Here is a 19,160-nt window from a genome sequence, read left to right on the forward strand (position 1 = left end):
TGGGGTGGTGGTAAGAGTTTGCCCTGGCAGGGGAGACTACCCTGGCAGGGCAAGCTTCTAGCTACAATCTAGAAGCTTGCCACCATCAGCCTGTGAATGTCTGTGTGTCTGGAAATGGCTGATTTATTAAGATATTATTAGGGTGTCTATTGGCATCCTAATAAAGCGCTTTATGAGTCTGATGTCATTTCTTCCTCTTGTTCCTCTCAATATTTTTTTTTCTTTTTATGTCACACTCATGTACTCAACCTTCTCATCACACGGGCATGTCTTTCAGCCATAAATCTCTCAACTCTATAGATCTGAATGTCTCAATTCATCCCCAGGACCATGAAGGTTCTATTGGTATCACATGTTATAGCTGAGCTGAAAATTTCACCCATTATAAATAAGATGTCAGCTCAGCCGTCGAAGTTACAGAGAGCTTTTCCACAGACTCTTGCAATACTAAAAATAAATTTGAGCCATGTGTGATTTATATAGGTGCACATCTGTTTATGTGAATGTTGTGTTTATCATGTCGGCTTCAGCGTCTTTATCTTGTGCTGGGGCTCTTTGACAATAGAGGTCTAAAAGTGGAATTTATTTGTGCTTTCAGAGTATCTTATGACTTCCAATTGTTCCGTGTACATAGCTGGTTTTCACAAAAATAAAATTCATTGCCACTTTTTATAGTCGGACTGGAAATAAAGATCTTTTGTTTGTGAAGGACGGACCAAGTAAAAGTTAGCCTGAAGTGAGACGAAGAACGTTCTTCCTCAAATTGATTGTCTGCCAGAACATAGAGGACCTATGTTTTCTTTGTATTTGTTTTCACACGCGTCTAATAGATGAATCCCACTACTGCTCACTACTGTTTCAACTACTGTTTTACGATTAGTGAAATTGAAATCAAAGATGGTTGTGCAAAGTCCATCCATCCATCCATCTTCTTTACACCCTTGTCCCTTAGTGGGGTCAGGCGAGTTGCTGGTGCCTGTCTCCAGCTAATGTTCCGGGTGAGAGGCGGGGTACACAGAGACACACAGGACTAACAACCATGCACACACATACTCACACCTTATCGACAATTTAGACAGACCAGTTAACCTAAAAGTAATGTTTTTGGACTGTGGGAGGAAGTCAGAGTACCCAGAGAAAACCCACGCATGCACAGGGCACAGGGAGAACATGCAAACTCCATGCAGAAAGAACCAAGGCCAGGAATCGAACCCAGAACCTTCTTGCTGCAAGGCAACAGCTCTACCAACTGCGCCACTGTGCAGCCCGGTTGTGCAAAGGGTTGTATTCAAAGTGTTGAGTAAGGGGGCTGAAAACAAATGCAACACACACTGCTTAGGCACATCTATCCATTACCTAAATACGTTCATCTTTGCAGGATCTGGTGCCTATCTCCAGTAGTCATCGAGGGAGATGCCGGGTACACACTGGAAAGGTCGCCAGTCCATGACACGGCAACACAGAGAAAGACAGGACAAACTACCATGCATGCAAACACCAACACCCAAGGACAATTTAGAGAAACCAATTAACTTAACGGTCATGTTTTTGGACTGTGGGAGGAAGCCGGAGTACCTGGACACATGCACTGGAAGAACATGCAAACTCCATGTAGAAAGATGCATAGAGAAAGAATACCCAGGCTGGGACTCAACCCCAGGAACTTCTTGCTGGAAGGAAACAGTGCTACTAACCATTGTGTAGCATAGGTTCTTTAGTAGAAAGTCATTTTGAAGAGTTTGTATCGTTTTTATTCCATTTTAAATTACCCAGCATCTTTTATTTTTGTTGAATATGTGTATTTCAACAAGAATCCTTCATTAGGTACCACATTTTTTCTTATTGTGTCTGAAAGCACTGCCTTTAGTCTTCACTGCAGAAATGCAATGGAGTGAAAAGGCGAGAATAGTGCTCTTACTCTTCATGAATTTACAGGAGTATGTTGACCCGTTGAAAGAAAAGTTCTCAAACTGGGTCTGTATAAAGTTAATCTTAAGGACAAGAGGTAAAACTGTGATACCATTTGGACATAATTCAGCAGTTTGGTGTAAAGACGGCCATCCAGCAAATATGTTAGGGCTGTAAATCTGATGGACTGTTTATGAGCTGTGACACAATCTGCCGCATTCCTTGCCCATATATGACTCTGTGCATCGACTCTTCATCCTATTTAATGGAGCTAAAGATAGAGCTTTAGAACGTCTGCAAATATTTGCACATTAGAGTTTTCTAATGTGCAAATAGAGAAATATAATATTTCTCTAATTTCAGAAAGTGCTGAAAAATGATTTAGGCTGAATTACACTGCTTTAATCTGTAAAATTCCTCTGTAGCACAGATTTGTTTTTTTTTTTTTTTTAATAATTTAAAACTAAAGAATTATTACCACATGAAGGACCAGGTCAAGCAGAATTAACTGAATCTGATAAAACGCCAATGTAAGTCAGTATGTGTGTTTTCATTACAGTTGGCATTAAAAAAAGCAATAGTGCAGACATGGAGAGATGGAAATTGTCATTTTTTTCGTACTTTGTGATTAATGATGGATGTGAATAGCTACTCCAGACCATGTCAGAATCCACATGCGTTCACTAACAAATACACTTTACATGCAAGCACACACAGACATCTATTAATGGCCTTGAATTGGAGAATCCAGATGCGATCTCAAGATAATTGTACTAAAAACACAACATTTTGACTCCCGGGCCAACATGACTTTATTCAGACTGCAGAATGGTTATTTTTGCAAGTGGATTGTTTCTACAGGGACTTAAATCATGGAATAAATGTACGCCATTGCAGATCAATTCTAAATAGATTAAGTTTATTTTAAATGCGGCAGACTCACTCTTCTACTACTTACCTTACACAAACCCACACAATGATTTGCTGGTTAAATGCTTGTTAAATGCAACTTAAGAGTCTGGAGCTAAGCTGCTTTGTTTATTCAAATACCTTCAGAAACTATTGCTGTTTACAGAATAGCCAGACTGTAAAAGCAAGAAATAGTACTCCTATTTAGTCATTGCTTCACTTATTTTTTCGTGTTTTTGTTTGCCTTTTTAGGTTTTTTGGGTGACAAATTTCTTAGTCATAATTTTACAGTAACTAATTAAAGAAGCATAGGTGTGTGCGCGTGGGTGCGTGTGTGTTTGTCGCTGACCGTCTGTGAGAACATTTTTACTCCTAAGTGTGTTTACAAGAGTGGGTAGACGATGTGTGTGTGCCGTAACACTGGATTTACAACATCCTGTTTGATGACAGAGACTGTAATCAAAGATCTGCTTTAAAGACACAGACTTTGCTGCACATGCTCGTCGGTCCTCTTGCGGTATATTTGTACATCTGGTTGTTTGTGTATAATGACCCTTGTTGGTGTGTTTCATCTACACCTGTAGAGAGTCATTCGCTGCCTCCCCTCTGGAACAGGATGTACACTCACAGACACACGCACACACATGCACTCTGTTAACCGGCGAGGACAGTTGAAAGATGTCATATCCTTTTTTGCCTACAGAGTCTATTACACCGCTACATGCCGGTGAGTCACAGTGAGGTTCGACTAATACACCACTTAGCAGACTACTTCAAAGATGTCTGTGTCCTTTCTATGGAATCGCTGTCTAAGTTTAAGGAGCGGTAGATTAAGTGCACTTCAGTCAGCATGAGATCTCGAATACTCCTAAATAAAATTGGTGTGACCAGTTGGATTCAAAAGTCACCCATGTACAAGATAATCTCCGTATGGATACTAAATAATATTATCTGCTCTGTGAAGGCCTCAGAGATTGGTCAGAAAACATAATGGAACAAAAACCATGATGAAGTCCGGGGAACACGACAGACATTTTTGGAATACAGTTGTGGAGAAGTTTAAATTAAGTCTATAAAGTGTTATTCCCAGTTTGGAACATGTCCTTCAGCACTGTTCAGTTCATCATTGTGAAACAGAAACAATACAGCACAACTATAAATCTGCAGAGGAATAACCATTCGCCTAACTCACAGACCGAACAAGAAGAACAGAAAACAGAAGCAGCCAGGATGCCACTGGTAACGCCAACGGAGCTGCAGAGATCTACAGCTCAGACGGAAGAATAGTTTGACACAATGCTTATAAGCTTTGCACTTCAAAATCTGGCCTTAATAAAAGCGGGGCAAGAAATCCCAATTAAAGCCCTGTAGGGACAAAACAAACACGTGAAAGAAGATGCCGTCGTTGGATGTCATCAAAAATTAGCTTTTGAAACGGAATCTACCAATGCGGATGAAAGTATCGGTAGCTGCATTCACATTTACCAGTTTGGAATTACAAAAAACACATTTGATTAAAAGGACAGTATTATGCGTTGACTCTTTAAAAATTCCTGCTTTTTCCAAAACTCCGTCTTCAGGAAGTCATCACAACAGCACTCCTTTACTAACTTTTTAACAGGGTTTTTTTTTTTTTTTACCAGCGTTTCACTAGAGGTTCATATAATGAGCTCAGCAGATGCACAGGTCCACCAGGTGTTTGCTACTGGTGAGTCTGTTGAAGCTGAAGGGGGGAGTCGCAGGGAGTCCCCGCTCTGTGAAGCGGAAGTTTGGATACTTCTAAGGAGGTGCTCCTCGGAGGTGGAGCACCACCAACCAGGTTCAACCAGACGTTTTGCACAATTGAATAGTTGCCATGGGAGATTTCTCAAACATGCACGAAAGAATCAAAGTGACACTCCAAGTATGTTTTTGTTGAGGGAATAACATCATAATATGATATAAAGCTAAAAAAAGTTGATTTTACATAATACTGCTCCTTTAATGGAAACATACCAATTTTGAAAAGAACGTTTTTGCTCTAAGGGCAAAAACCAATGCCCCTAGAGCAAAAACGGCTCTAGGAGCGGCTGAATCGAATTTAGTGTACTTTGCAAAACTGCAATGGAAACACTTTTTTCACATCACAAGTCATGTGATCAGTAAACAGATGTTACTACTGGTGGAAAAGACAAGGAAGACAACAGAAAGTGGCAGTATGATGAAAGCATGGCATGTTTTTTCATGACTTATCACCTGAACAAACTTATTCACTTGTGATTGTGAATGTGTTATTTAATGGAAATGCCACAATTGCGAAATTGTGTTTTTATTTTTTATTTTTTTTAACGTTAGCCGAATATCAACAAAGTTTTGTGCACATTTGTAATGGAAATGCAGCTAATATATAACACCCCGAACACACCAATACGAACAGAAGAAAGCTGTTATGTCCTCTTTAGTCTGCAGAGTCAATTACGCTGTTACATGCCGGTGAGTCACAGTGAGGTACCACTAATTTACCTCTTAGCACACCACTTCAAAGATGTCTGTATCTTTTCAGTGGAATCTGTTGAGGACTGGAATGAGGGTGGTTGACATCTTTATACGCACTAAAAAATTCAGCTTCAGTGTGATTTTTTTTTTTTTTTTTTTTTTTTTTTTTTACACTTTTGCATTTATTGCTGTATTTTCATTGGAGTTCATAACCAAGAATTAATGTTGATACTGTTCTCTGTTACTCAGTGCATACTTGTGTTTTTCTCACCATGTCAGGCAGCAGGCGTTGCTGGCAGCCATCAGTGAGAAGGATGCTAACATTGCCCTTCTGGAATTATCTTCTTCCAAACGCAAGAAAGCCCAGGAGGAGGTGATGGCTCTGAAAAGGGAGAAGGACAGACTCATGCACCAGCTCAAACAGCAGGTACATTCTCCACACGAACAATAAAGTTATTCGTTCATCCTTTGAAAAGAATAATCTTTTGTCCAGACAGTTAACTTTTCCATACAGAGGAACAGCTTTGTAGATCTATAGAGGGACAGTTGTGGGTTTAAGAATCAAAGCGGGGCTACAAATTAAATCCTGCTGCCTATTGTGGGGCATTGTTTGAATTACAGATGCCTCACGGCAAAACTTTTGAACATAAAACTGGGAACAGATAGAAGTTAATAACTTGTAGTAGCCACAGTTGCTGCATTTAATCACCATATACCAAAGGAAGAAAACCAGATTTTGGAATCCAAATCCAGGCACATTATCACATCATGGAACCTATTCCCTAAACAGGCATGTTGCAATCAGTTACTGGATACACTCTAGTCGCAGACGAGTGTCATTGTTGAGTCACTGCCGGACTGTTTTTGTCTGAGGCCTGCTGGCTAAACAGACATAAGTCAGGCAGATATACACCTATGCACACACACACCTTGCTATTTTCCATGCTGCTTTGGTTCTCGACATAACCTCAGGCTCAGGAAGGTATGTGGGTCATTAAGATCTGGTCAGACCGCATCACTGACTGATCAAACATGAATGCTAACGATAATGAGCTAACAGCAGGGCGTCTACATGTACGGCCTCGTGAGTCACTGAAGGCTTCTGGGAAAAATAAGGGGTTTAAAAGTCAACAGATGCAGTGACTGGATGTGGATATAAGTGCAAACCTAGGTTTGCATCTTGTAAACAGTTCCTTGGGGGTGCAGCTCCATTCAAGGTATTTCAAGGAAAGCCAATTATCTGTTTATCACCATTTGATGCGTCATGTTTTCCTATTGGGTAACTAGCAGTTAAAGTCCACCTGATGATGTGATGAGAAGCTCTAGTTTCAGTGATGTGGCTTCTGGGTTTGGAACACCAGACGAATGGGACAAACTTGCACGACAGAAAAAAGGCAGAATATAATAAACTTTCCATCCTTCTTGTGCTTGCAGAGTAGATTTATGCAAACATGCTGAGACACGTATTAATCTTGCATAAACACTTTGTTTACACATCATAAGATAAGGTTGCAAAATATATTTCAAAAATTTCATGTTAACTCACCCAAAATGCAGAAGTGGAGTGCATACTTTTGGATACTTTTGAAATTAGGAGGGTAAATGGCAACCAGGTGTTGCTAATCGAATGCATTTGCTGAACTGATCATGAGCAGAAGTGATTTTCTCTGTAAAAGTAGTTTTGACATTTTGTGGTCTGGACGATTTTGGATGTGCCTGTTAGCACATTACAAAGAAAGTGAGACATACGTGCTAATGTTACAGAAGCAGTAGTTCCTGCTTTGCAATCTGGAAGGTCTTATAAGCCAAATTCCTAACTTTTTGGAGTTCATCAGGACCGATGTTTCCAGGAGTCAGTATCCTACCAAAGTTATGCTGGTCGGATCATGCAATGTTCAGGAAAAATAGCAATCTATTGAGACCTGTAGAACCAGAACTCTGCATCATGTACTACAACTGATAAGAAAATAATTTTCTCTTTAAAATACCACAAAACTGTACAACTTAAACAAAAACAAAATATCAGTTCTGTTTGTTGCGCTGTGAAAAGAGAATGCTTGCCTTCTTTGACATCCTTATTCACACACACACACACACACACACACACGCACACACACACGCACACACACACAACTTTGCATAGTAGGAATATGAGGGACAATTTTGAATAAGTGCTTGCATGAAAAAGAAGAAGAAATGAGAAACATTTTTGTCCCAACAAAAGACATTAAACAAAGCATATTGTCTAGATAACGATCCCTGACCACCAAATACATAACAGCAGGAGCTTCCTTTGCCGCCACAGGATCTGGGCTTTGCAGTCATTAAATTAACCTCTGTAGATATACTGAATTATTGAAAAATGAGTTAGATCCTGTTTGTGGTTTAGTGGGATGAATGAGCCCCTGGAGACTTAACCTAAACTTGCCTGCTACAACTGAATTTACACATCAGAGATATGAATGGCTCAAATTTGTTTTCATTTCTCACACTGTTACTTTCAAACTAATTCAGGTTTTTAGAGAACAGTCAAGATAATTGTTGCCCCTTTTTTGTTTAAAACACATAGCATTTATGGTCTGTTTGTCTCCTCCTCTTCCTTGGCTTTATTTATTTATTAGATTTTCCCAATATTACACACTTAGTCATGATGTGTAAACCGCAGAAGTACAGTGATGACTACAGTCAATAGATTGGATTTTAAGTCCGGGATTTTTTTTTTTGTAACCAGATATTTGACTTTTTTAGTGAACCATTTTAATTGTCTCGCTGACCTTTAAAAAGATAATGATAAAAATATAAGAATGATATGAATGGGAGGTGAAATGGTAACAGGGAATATAACATGCTCACAGCAAAATGACCAAGATATCTTTTCCTGTAGCAATTGGTGCTCTCATGTGCATATACAACAATCATATGCAATAAATTAGAACATCAGTGAAAAGTTAATAAATCCATTCACTAAGTTAATTACATAACTGTTTTCAAACCTTTATTTCTGTCATTTTGATGATCTTCATCTTATGATGAAACAACATTTAAGATTAGAATATCGTATCACACCAATAATAAAAACATTGGTTTACATTAACAAAATGTGAGTTTAAAACATGCTTAAAGGTTGTTCTTTTCTAAAGGTACTTCTAATCTAACAAACGAGTCTCACCGGGATGCTTATTTAAATTTATTGAATATGGCTATAAATTCTGTTGCGTTCGCACTACTCAGCTCTGTACATTTAGGCACTTTATTCTCTGATTCATTGACACAAATTTCATGATGGGGAGCCCTCCTCAGGCCCATAAATGTCTTTTTACCGGAAGGAAACTAACTAGGAAATGCCATAGAATTATGGCACTCAAAGTCTCTCCGGGAAAGCTGATCTAGAGACAGCAGATTGATTTACAGATAGCACTGACCTGTCTGACCTCCCCACATCCCTCTTTTTTTAAGATGCATGTGTGGGTATGTGTGTATTAAACAAACTTTCCTTTCATTCACTTTTTTCCTAGTGTAGGCGAAACCCTTCTGTAGTTCAGACAACCATTCATATACAAACACAGGCACTTACGCACCCACACACGCAAACACACGCGCGCACACATGCAAGACTCTTTTCTCGGGAAAAGTCTCTGAAAATGTGTCCCAGTGTGGGAATTCTCTAAGCATTTCATCCAATTAATGGATGATCTCACTTCAGTAGTGCTTTAAAGTTGAGGGTAAGATGAATTCGGAAATCTCTGAGATGCATTTTCTGTGACGTTTCCCCTTAATCTTGTCCCTATTTTATAACACAGTTTAGTATTTGTCCTTAGCCTGTTCACTCTTCTCTGTTTTTTTTTTCCTCTAGCATAACTGAGTAATGCTTAACACACGGATAGACCTGATTAAAGGACCCTGCTTAATTGTTGTGAAACTTGCACAGCCTTTCTGAAGTACAGCTGTTTTTTTTTTTAAGGGCTTTTTTGTCAGCTTCCTGTGTCCATATGTGTTAATACAGCCACTCTTTAATCAGAGCAGGCTTGTGATTTACACAGGGCTTGTGTTAGGGTTTGCAGTGCAGCTGTGAGCTCAGCGGTGATTGCTGCCATGTTTACATCAGTAGCTGCACGTTGATACACATACAAAAACACACAAAGAGCCAAATAATATAGTGGGTTTTGCTTAGAGATTTAGGTGAAGAGCCTGTGTATTTTTTCTCTACATGCATCCTTGCCACCTGTGTGAGCTGCTTTGCCTGTGATCTACAAGCAGGCCTGGAGGAAACTGGCAAGCTGTTTACTCTACAAGACTACTAATTAACACTAATTAAAACTCACATATTCCACCTGAAAGGCTTTTTAAGTGTAAACACCTTTGTTTTTACACAAACATTATGGAACATGTCCTTAAGAAAAGAGTCAATGCGTGTGTTTTCTTTGTGTCTCCAATATTAAACGAGTTTTCTCAAATACCCAAATGTTCAAATCCAAATCCAAAGATAAGATGCTTCCAAATTACTAATTTAGAGATGCACCAATTAGATTTTTTTTTCTCCTTTGGCTGTTTTCCATTTTTTTTCTCTCCTTTTATCTGCCAACACCAGTATCAGATTAAGTTTTTAATTTTAGCCTTCTTGCCTACACAACTGGTCATTATTAATATTGTTCACACAAGGGATCATCAGAAAATGTGTTTGAAAGAGCAGTTGCTGTGAAACTTTATATAAACAAGATTTGATTGAGTAGTTGTTGGCATTTTAAGGTTATGTTAGCTATCAGCAAAGTCAGCATACTATTACTTCAAATATAGTCTCAATTTCTGTTCCATAGAGATCATACATACTTAACTTTGAGATTTCCAAAGTGACTATGATGTCAATATTTCCAAACCCATATTTTTGTGAATATGAAAGCTTAAAAGGGATTAAAAATCACAACTTGGACCTTCTTGTTGTCTGATTTAAGTCTCTGTCTCACTTTCTAATCGTCTGTCATTGACATATCAACATGGAAAATGCAGATTAGATCTTACAGCTCTTTATCTCTTTATTTCATCATTGCTAGTAGATAATAGAAGTAAGCTTCTTACTTAATGTCTACTTTTTGAATTCACAACATTTACCCATCCATCCATCCTTATCCCTAATGGGGTCAGGAAGTGTGCTGGTGCCTATCTCCAGCGAACGTTTCGGGCAAGAGGCGGGATTCACCCTGGACAGGTCGCCAGTCTGTCGCAGGGCAACCTTTATGTGGTCAACTTGCTACAGTGACGCATCACTGAAAAGATGACATATTTATATTGCCAACAGGTCAAAGCCAACCAAAGCAATTGATCAAAGGGTCATTATGTACATCTCCAGACTAATTCTCCCCCTCTGCTTGAGACAGATTCAAAGAATGAGGCTTGTTTAACATTGTGGAAATTACACAACTAAGCACCACCTGTGTGTTTGCATGGTGTCTGCCTTCGATTACAGGTGACTGTTCTGTAGCTAGTATGCATAACCTTACTCCACCCAGTCACACCTGCTAATGGTAGTACCTAAGGTCATAATGATCTGGACACCTGAACCTGATATTTAACGGCTCTAACCACTGGTCTGATGTTTGTCTGAAACCCTCCTCCGACCGTCCCTAACTTGTTTCTCTTCACCTCCCACAGCCTTGACAGTGTTCTCACCTTATCCAAGAGGCTCTTCTCAAGTTTAAGCTAATTGCAACCATCTTAAAGACCAGTCAAATCCTCTCCTGTGATCCTGACTGGCTGGCTTGTTTCCTCAGTCATTACGCTCCAGCCTCTTATCACAGCTCTGTTATCCCTAGGGTGCTAACTACTGTAACTCCATCTCACCTATGTCTTCACAGCTGACTCAGGCTATTTGCCTGTTTCTCCCAATGCCTGGCTCCCATTAAACTCAGGGAAAGCCGCAAGAGTTTGGCTGCAAAAAAATGCACGCCTTTTCTTGGAGTCATCTACATCTTATACACAATCCCACCACTGACTCCACAATCATGTCAACCCTGAGGGAAACTATACAGCGTTAAAACAATAAAACTGAGAACGCCAGTATATGTGCACCTCATTTTTTTCTGTCTCTATATCAGTTAGGCTGATTGTTAACATTAGTCAGCCCACACTGTCACCTTACTCTAGCATCATGTCTTCTTTTTCAATGCATATAATAGACATATAGAGTCACCATTTAGAAGCATTTGATGCACATTTAGGGGTAAATTTAATCAGTGACATGCAATAATAAGGTTTCTTCAGTGTGACCCTGGGCTACACAAAGCAACAACTGTACTTGCAGGGATTTATCTCATTCAATTTAAAACATAATTCGAAATATGTATGACAGACTTATGATAGTTCCATTAGGCGCTCCAACTTGCACAATTTACAACCTGTCAGATGTTAGCGGCTCAGTTTTTATCATCTTTGATGGCTTTCGACATACTTTCCCCTCCATGCAGAAATTCCTCAGCGTAATCATTCAAAGATTCGGGAGAAATTTTCATGGAACAAATAAGCAGTGTTGGGGAAATGAATGACTTTGTGTGCGAGTCTTACAGTTGCATTTAAACGATTGTGTTTATTTCTTTTTTGCAGACCCAGAGCAGAATGAAGTTAATAGCAGACAATTATGAGGAAGACTACATCCACCCCCAACATCACCCTCATCATTTGCACCACATGCATACAGCAAATTTGCATCACCGAAGTCTGCCAAGAGGGGACCCACACGCCAACCACCGACCTCCGATGGATCAGGTCAGAACAAATACTACACGCGCACGCACACACACACACACACACGCACGCACGCACACACACACACCCCCACACACACCCCCCCACACACACACCCCCACACACACACACCTTGAAGGAGCAGATGAACTCCGGGCTTGTTTACACAAGTTTACAAGTTCTGAGCCTTCATCTTCATGCCTTTAAGGTTGATGCAATTTCATATTTATCAACTCCACCGGCGCTCAGTTGTGGTCTTCTTTGACAGCATAACATTTCTTGTCTCCCTTCTTTTTTTTTTATTGTAACCCTCAAACCCCAATACTTCCTGCCAAGTTAGAGTTCTTCATATCAGCCAGATAAGAGGCCCGAAGGAAAAAGCTGCCAAATGATTGTTTTTGATTGATGGGGTTTGTATGTGAGATTAGTTTATATATCATCCAACTCTTATACAAGCTCTCTCCTTTCTGTCTGCGCATATTACCCACATTGCCCCGAGGACACCCTTAATGTGTCTGCAGACAGCACTGTTGTTTTAGGCACTAGCAAGTGTTGTGTGTTCATAAAGGTGCACACTGGCATTGATGTGGATGCAGATGGGATGCATACTTGAGTGTTTGTTTGTTCTGTGTACCCTGATGAAACTGCCTGTAGGTGAAAGCAATCTTTACAAAAGACAGAGTCTTCCCATTAGCTCATAAAAGCCTTTTTTTATGCATATTTGAATTGAATTCAAACTCATCACAGCTCTATTGTTGTACATGGGGGGATTCCAAACTGTGAAATTATGCATGTGTCTCACTGAGTGTGTGGCTTTAAGATGAATAGGTGGGAATTTCCACCTGGGTCTATATTCCTACATTTGTTCTGTTTGAAATGAACTGTTGCGTGTCTGTACTCTTTATAAATAATTCTGAATCTGCTGTCTAAATTAGAGTCAAACATGAACTGGAGATCCCCTGTGCTTAATAGTGGTAAGATGCATTCGCATGCTTTCAGCAATAAGGTAGGCATAAGGTAACTGGTTGAATAATTTCTCCCTTTCATACCTCTGGAAGAGCACATCTTAATTTCTTAAAGAATGCAAGAGTCTGTGATTGATTGACGCTCATTTCGTTTCTTTTTATTATTAACTTTCAAACTCACAGAAGTATGTGAACATCTGCGTTCTTTTCACTCACAAGATGAATCAATATCTTACTTTGACTCTGATGCATCAGGTGATTGAAAGTGAGGGAAGCTCTAATGAGGCACCCGTTTTCTGGAAACCACCTTTTCAACCACAAGGATTTATAATTTAGATTTCTGCAGGTCGGTCTTGTTAGATAATTAAAACTGTCAACTTAAATGCTTTAATACACGTGATTAATCTGAAAACTTTTGTGATTTAATATTACGTATTGCAGATTAATCAAGCTATGTATTTTCACTTAAAAGCATCTCGCGCATAGAGGTTTACCTCAGAGCAGCGTGTTATGGGCTCAACAAACGGGAAGTGACAAACGACAGCATTGGGTTCATCCATTGGGTTAGCTCATTTCTGTTAGCATTTATTTTCCGGATCCACTTGACGGGTAGCCTAGCTGTGTATTATGTGTAAGCAATTCGACTAACAGCAGACAGCATCCATTGATTTGCCCATTACTTACGTCACTGCAAACTCCAAAGATGAAAATATCTGAGTTAGTTGAGTCCATCAAAACCACAACCTAACCATTGTTTAGGTTCACTGCAAACATCGTTGGAGAGTTGACCACAGTTCCTGCACAGTCATGACCCGCCCACGTTCCTACCAATATTCAGTGAGGAACAGACGTATTGAAAATGCTGCGAACTGGGGTAGAACCAGACCAGACATTAACCAGTCAGAGTGAGACCTGACAATGGAGGAGCAGCTTTAGTGATGGCTTGGTTTGTGGTTCGGAATGATCTTCAGGCTCTTCCAAACCTCACTATTATTGCTTTGCTGCAGCTGATTCTCCATCTTCTTTTTGTAGATGATTTTTCCATCCCCATTTTTCTTTTTCGCTCTTCTTCATTCTGTACACCCAGAGTACATGAAAGCTGCCCATGTTTATCTGTGAGTCTGGAAATTGTGTGATTAGCCACATCTCAGTCAGCCAGATGACGCTAGGTTCCCAGTAGCTCCTTTGATGGCACTTAGAGCCGCCACCTTACCCACTTTGTTGGAAAGAGACCTCACGGTTCCCATGATGATGGACGGATTGATGGATCTGTATAATCTACTCCAATTGCTACTACCGATTCCTGCCCTCTTCCTTCTCAGCTCGCATTGGACATCAGGTTGTTTTGCCAGAGGCTGCGCAGTGGAGCAAGGAGTAATAGAAGCGTGATCACTCATACTGTCTCCAAACGTAATATCCACAAAAAAATTTTAAAAAGTTGTTCACACAAAAGTTTGTATAAAAAAGTAGGAGGATACAGAAACACACAACACATCCAAAATAAACTATAAAAACAAGAAGTCTCAGAATTAGTGTAGAGCTGCTGAAACGGGTTGCCTGCTCTCCCGGCACCGAAAGATGTAGATGAGGGTATGTTTCTGTTTACCAAGCTTGTCAAAGCTGTTAACTTCATGTTGGTATTTAGCTTCTAGCATGTTGCACTGCAAAGCCAATGTTACAACTGTAGCTTAGCTGCTTCATTGTAGCCCATTAAGTTTTCTGAGCTTGTCAGAACCATTCAGTTCAGTGAGGACCACCACATAAACTGCAGCCAATGCTTGGCTTGTTTTTAGCTCCGGTGTCGTATTAGCAAAGACTTTGCTTTATCTAGACCTACTTTAGCTTTTTGCATGTAAGGACTTGACTGTGGAGAGCTTCCAGTTCATGCTAATCATTATAATGTTACTGTCTAAGTGAATTTGCCTTCTTGTTAGCAAAGCTCTTGTCTGGACTGTTCCAGCAGAAGGAAACCTCCAACATATCATTGGTTTTTAACAACTGTGCCAAGAAAAAAATGTTGTGATATCATAACATCTTTGAAAGAGAGCATGACCATTATATTACAATTAAAGATCACATGAGCTCAAGAGAACTGAAATATAAAACTGTAAGTTTCAGCTTGTGAATACACAATCACCAAGTTGAACTTCTATTATAAACAGAAAACAGCTGTGCTGACATGCAGGATTATTAAACATGATTATAGCCACATGTAAGAACAATTACATGCCATAATTAATACATCGCAAATTGTGTTTTCTGTGTTTTCTCACAGGATGACGAAGAAGGTATATGGGCTTGATGAGTACTATCCATAGGAACCTGCATCTCTTTGGTGTCTGTAAGTTTTTGATAGATCTTCTATGGATTGTGAATGTAGCTTTTGTTATTATTTCTGGATATTAAAGCTAAAGTATGTAACTTTTATAAAAAAAAAAAATCTACATATTTCTTGAAACTGTCACTATGTTGTGACAGTTTGATATGTGACATATAATCTGTGCAAAAACTGAGTTCCTCTTCTGCCTTCTCCCAGTGCTAACTAGAAACAACCAATCAGCCAAGAGGTGGGTTTTAATGCTGTGAATCACAATCTTGTGTTGTGCTGCTTATCCTTTGGTCTGGAAATGTAGCTCAGGGAGGAGGAGGAGATCAAACTTTTGACAGATTATCTGTCTCATAGCAAACTGTCACAACATGGTGACCGTTATAAAATGTGTAAACAACATATTCCTTATAAAAGCTGCATACTCTAGATTTAAGGTACATGTTTTAAGCTTGATATCCTGCACCTTAATGTGTTTGAGAATCTTATTCTATTTTGAAGTGAGAAGAAAGGTAGCTTTGAATTGTCCTGATACGTTGACTGAGTGGGCCAAAGTAAAAAAGATTGGCTGTAACACTGGCCGACGACACACAGTATGATAAAATCTGTAGCATATGGCTTGGTCAAATGTGGATTAAAATAAATTTACAGTGTTTACTGATTATCTAAAATAGAATTTATGAAAAATTCACACTATTTCAGAAGAAAATTGGAAACTCAGTTCTCCCTAACATAAAGCTATCTTGTGCTGTTTTGTTCTTATGAGCCCAAAAATATTGTGTCATCTCGTACTGGCTGCTGAATGTACTGTTTGACCCTTAATGCTCTGCACAACATTTTCAAGGGGCTTGAGTTACCATTAGCAGGAAACACTGATGGAACCACCCTATCCGCTGCATTACCCTAGACCAGGGGTGCCCAGAGTCGGTCCTCGAGGGCTGGCATCCTGCATGTTTTAGTTCTCTCCCTGGTTTAACGCACCTGGATCAAATGATGGCTCGTTAGAAGGCCTAAGAGGAACATTGACAAGCTGAAAAGGTTGTTACTACCACCAGGGAGAGAACTAAAACATTCAGGATGCCGGAGCTACAGCACCGACTTTGGACACCCCTGCCCTAGACGGACAGAGGAAAGTGTAACAGTACCCAACTCCGTTTCCACTGCTTGTGAATTTCGGTTGACTTAAAAGAATTGGTTTATTTTGGGGTTTATGGGTCCTTTTTGTAAAGTACTCAAATGCTAGTTGTGCAGCCATGCGGTACATGCACTCTGTGGCTATATAGGTAACTGTGTGGTTAGACCTATATGCACCCCTGCCGCCTAAAGCGAACACACCAGAGCCCATAGGTGATAAAAATGACACAATGAGAAAAACCAGAGATGGTCCAGTCTGTCTTTTTGCACTCAGCTTTTTCAGTCATAGTAAAATTTTACCACACTACCCCACCCCTTTATGTGCCAGTGTGTGGGGTAGTTAATTGCAGTACAACACAGAAAGGTTATGAGGATTTTTTTTTTCTTTTTAAGACTGCAAGCTAAAAATGCATAAAATCAAGAATGCTGAGTCATAAATTATAATTCCGGTTTTGGGGGTTTATATCGAAGCCCCCCCATTGGCTCAGGATGCCTTTAAATGAGGGCATGCAAAAAAATGAGCATGGGGGGACAGGGCTTCTTTAGAGCTAATGTTTAAGTTAATGAGACATAAAGAAACTACTTAAAGACATTCAAATATGGCTATATAAATGTGTATGTGTCTGCAAGAGAGGGAAGATTGAAAGGGTCTGAAAATTGGAAGAGTTGTTGTTGGAACCTGAACGAAAATCAAGCATCATGGTACACTCATAGTTTCCAGTTCATCTTTTTCTACTCCCCCAGTAATCCACAGGTGGACCATTGCAAGCCGAGCGTGTCTCTAACCTCAATGTTGCACTTCTCCCGAACATTTTACTTTTAGGATTAAGTTATATAACTTGTGCAAGCAAATAGTTCATCTTCTTCTATCACAGTTTTGTACTTATCTGTGATGTTTTCCCATACATTTGTAAGGCGGCCTGTGTTTAAGAAAGTGTTGGTGAGCTATACGGGGTTGGAGCAGTCTACATAGCCTATAATCCAGTCCATGTGTGTTGAGAATGCAGCAGTGTCAAGATTCACTGTAATGAAACAGACCACACTGCCCCCTCTCTCCCTCAGTTTCCATCTCTTCACATTTTTCCATCACTCCTCTCCTTTCCACCTTTCTTAGACTTTCTCGGCGCTAACTCATATCCCTTAAGGTAAGCCTGGACCTCTGGTTAACCTACTGGTTCAGTAACCTTGATCAGATATCAACTGGGGATATGCATTCAGTCAGTTGTGTATGTGTGTTTATATTAGAACCTTGTATCCCTTTCTAATAGAATAAGCCTGCCACATTAGCCTTTTAGTGGAGAGTGGTATTGTGGCTAGCAATATCAGTGCTGCTCATCTATCCGATTCTGTTATTCTGGCAGCACGCAGCACGAGTGCTGCTAGAGTGTAGAGCTATCCTTTATAACAGAACAGATGGGAGCCATTCGGAGGTATGTAGCTACAGCACATAAGGCTGTACCTAATCCCCATATCCTGTCCCTGAGTGAGCCCTCCCTAATATGAGCAAACAGAGATGACAGCACAGATAGACAAATAGCTAAGAATCTATGAGCCTGATAGATTTTACTTCTGTTTCTTAACAGCACCATTGAGTTCTGCTTCAACAATGTGATTTCCTTATTAACTTTTAAAGTGTGAGTTACAGATTGTGTATTCATGCATCTCTTTGTGTAGATCCTCAACTCTTATTGGCTCATTTAGATTGTGTATGTTCTGTTTTTGATTACAGAGGTTTTGTTTACCTTCTAGCCTACTGGACTCCCTCACTAATGAAATAAGAATGTCCTTTTAGAGATGCAGCACAGAAGAAGGGGGGATGGAGGTAAATATGAATGAGAGCATGAGGCCAAAGGAGTAAAGCTGAATGAATATCATTTGTGGAAATGTTGTGCTTTTATTCCAACATAAATTAATTTATACTTTGTAAGGTTAAAAGAATCTGGAACAGAAATATTTTAAAGAAAATAAGAGAGTACAGATGGGCAGGCATTCCACAGGAGAGTGTTAAATGTTACTCAGATTAAAACAAGCTTAATTTTTTTTTTTTATCTTAGTTTGGCCACAAAATGTTTTCCATAAAAACATTTTGTGTATGTCTGTTTATATTATAGTAGGGCTGTTTTTTTGGATTTGAACAAGTAACATGGTCTTGTTGAAAACAGTTCACCATAAAATGCGAGTAGAAGTTCCATCTCATTCATTATTTTAGATATAGTTTTTCCACTAATGAATACCAATAGTACAAAATGTTGATGTCAGCATCCCTCTTGGGGTCACACATCAACAAGTGTGAGTTGAGTTCCTCCTCAGACATTTAGCTAAATGTAAATGTAATGACTGTAAAAGTTATAGCCATACCATATATTCATATTTCAATTCAGTTTATTTATATAGCAGCAGTTCACAACATAAGCCACCTGAATGCACTTCACAAGGCAGAACTTTAGCTTGTTCAGTCCACTACCTCTGTCGAACCCCGAAATATGTGCAGGTTCTTTATAATTTTCTTTTGTAAGTCTGGCCTTGAGTAAAGCTGTCTCGTGCCATGTGTCTTTGGTAATCGGTGAACCGTGACTTGAAGGTCAGAAGAGGCGTCTGATCGGGGCCATTCTTCAGCCGGCTGTCAGCGTCATCAGTCCGTGAAGTCAAAGGTTGTTCCACCAGTTGAACATGAGTGGAGAAAAGTCATTAACTCCGCAACACCTGAG

At 39.7% G+C, this 19,160-nt stretch overlaps 1 protein-coding gene across 17 annotated transcripts in view; it reads left to right on the forward strand.

Moving 5' to 3' along the window:
* LOC103467448 (ERC protein 2) overlaps positions 1-19,160 on the forward strand; it is a 154,557-nt gene that overhangs the window by 103,735 nt on the left and 31,662 nt on the right. For 10 of the 17 annotated variants that reach the window (XR_001776813.1, XM_017305966.1, XM_017305971.1 and 7 more), the window contains 3 exons: positions 5,572-5,719; positions 11,887-12,048; positions 15,268-15,333. Coding sequence is in view for 9 of the 17 variants with exons in the window: in XM_017305966.1 (XP_017161455.1) it covers positions 5,572-5,719; positions 11,887-12,048; positions 15,268-15,294 (337 nt within the window). In the remaining 8 variants the exon portion in view is untranslated. Of the gene's footprint in view, positions 1-5,571; positions 5,720-11,886; positions 12,049-15,267; positions 15,334-17,566; positions 18,275-19,160 lie in introns of all 17 variants that reach the window. The other 7 variants (XR_001776808.1, XR_001776809.1, XR_001776806.1 and 4 more) reach the window with 3 other exon arrangements.

Source organism: Poecilia reticulata, linkage group LG7 (genome assembly GCF_000633615.1).
Source record: "Poecilia reticulata strain Guanapo linkage group LG7, Guppy_female_1.0+MT, whole genome shotgun sequence".
NCBI lineage: Eukaryota > Metazoa > Chordata > Actinopteri > Cyprinodontiformes > Poeciliidae > Poecilia > Poecilia reticulata.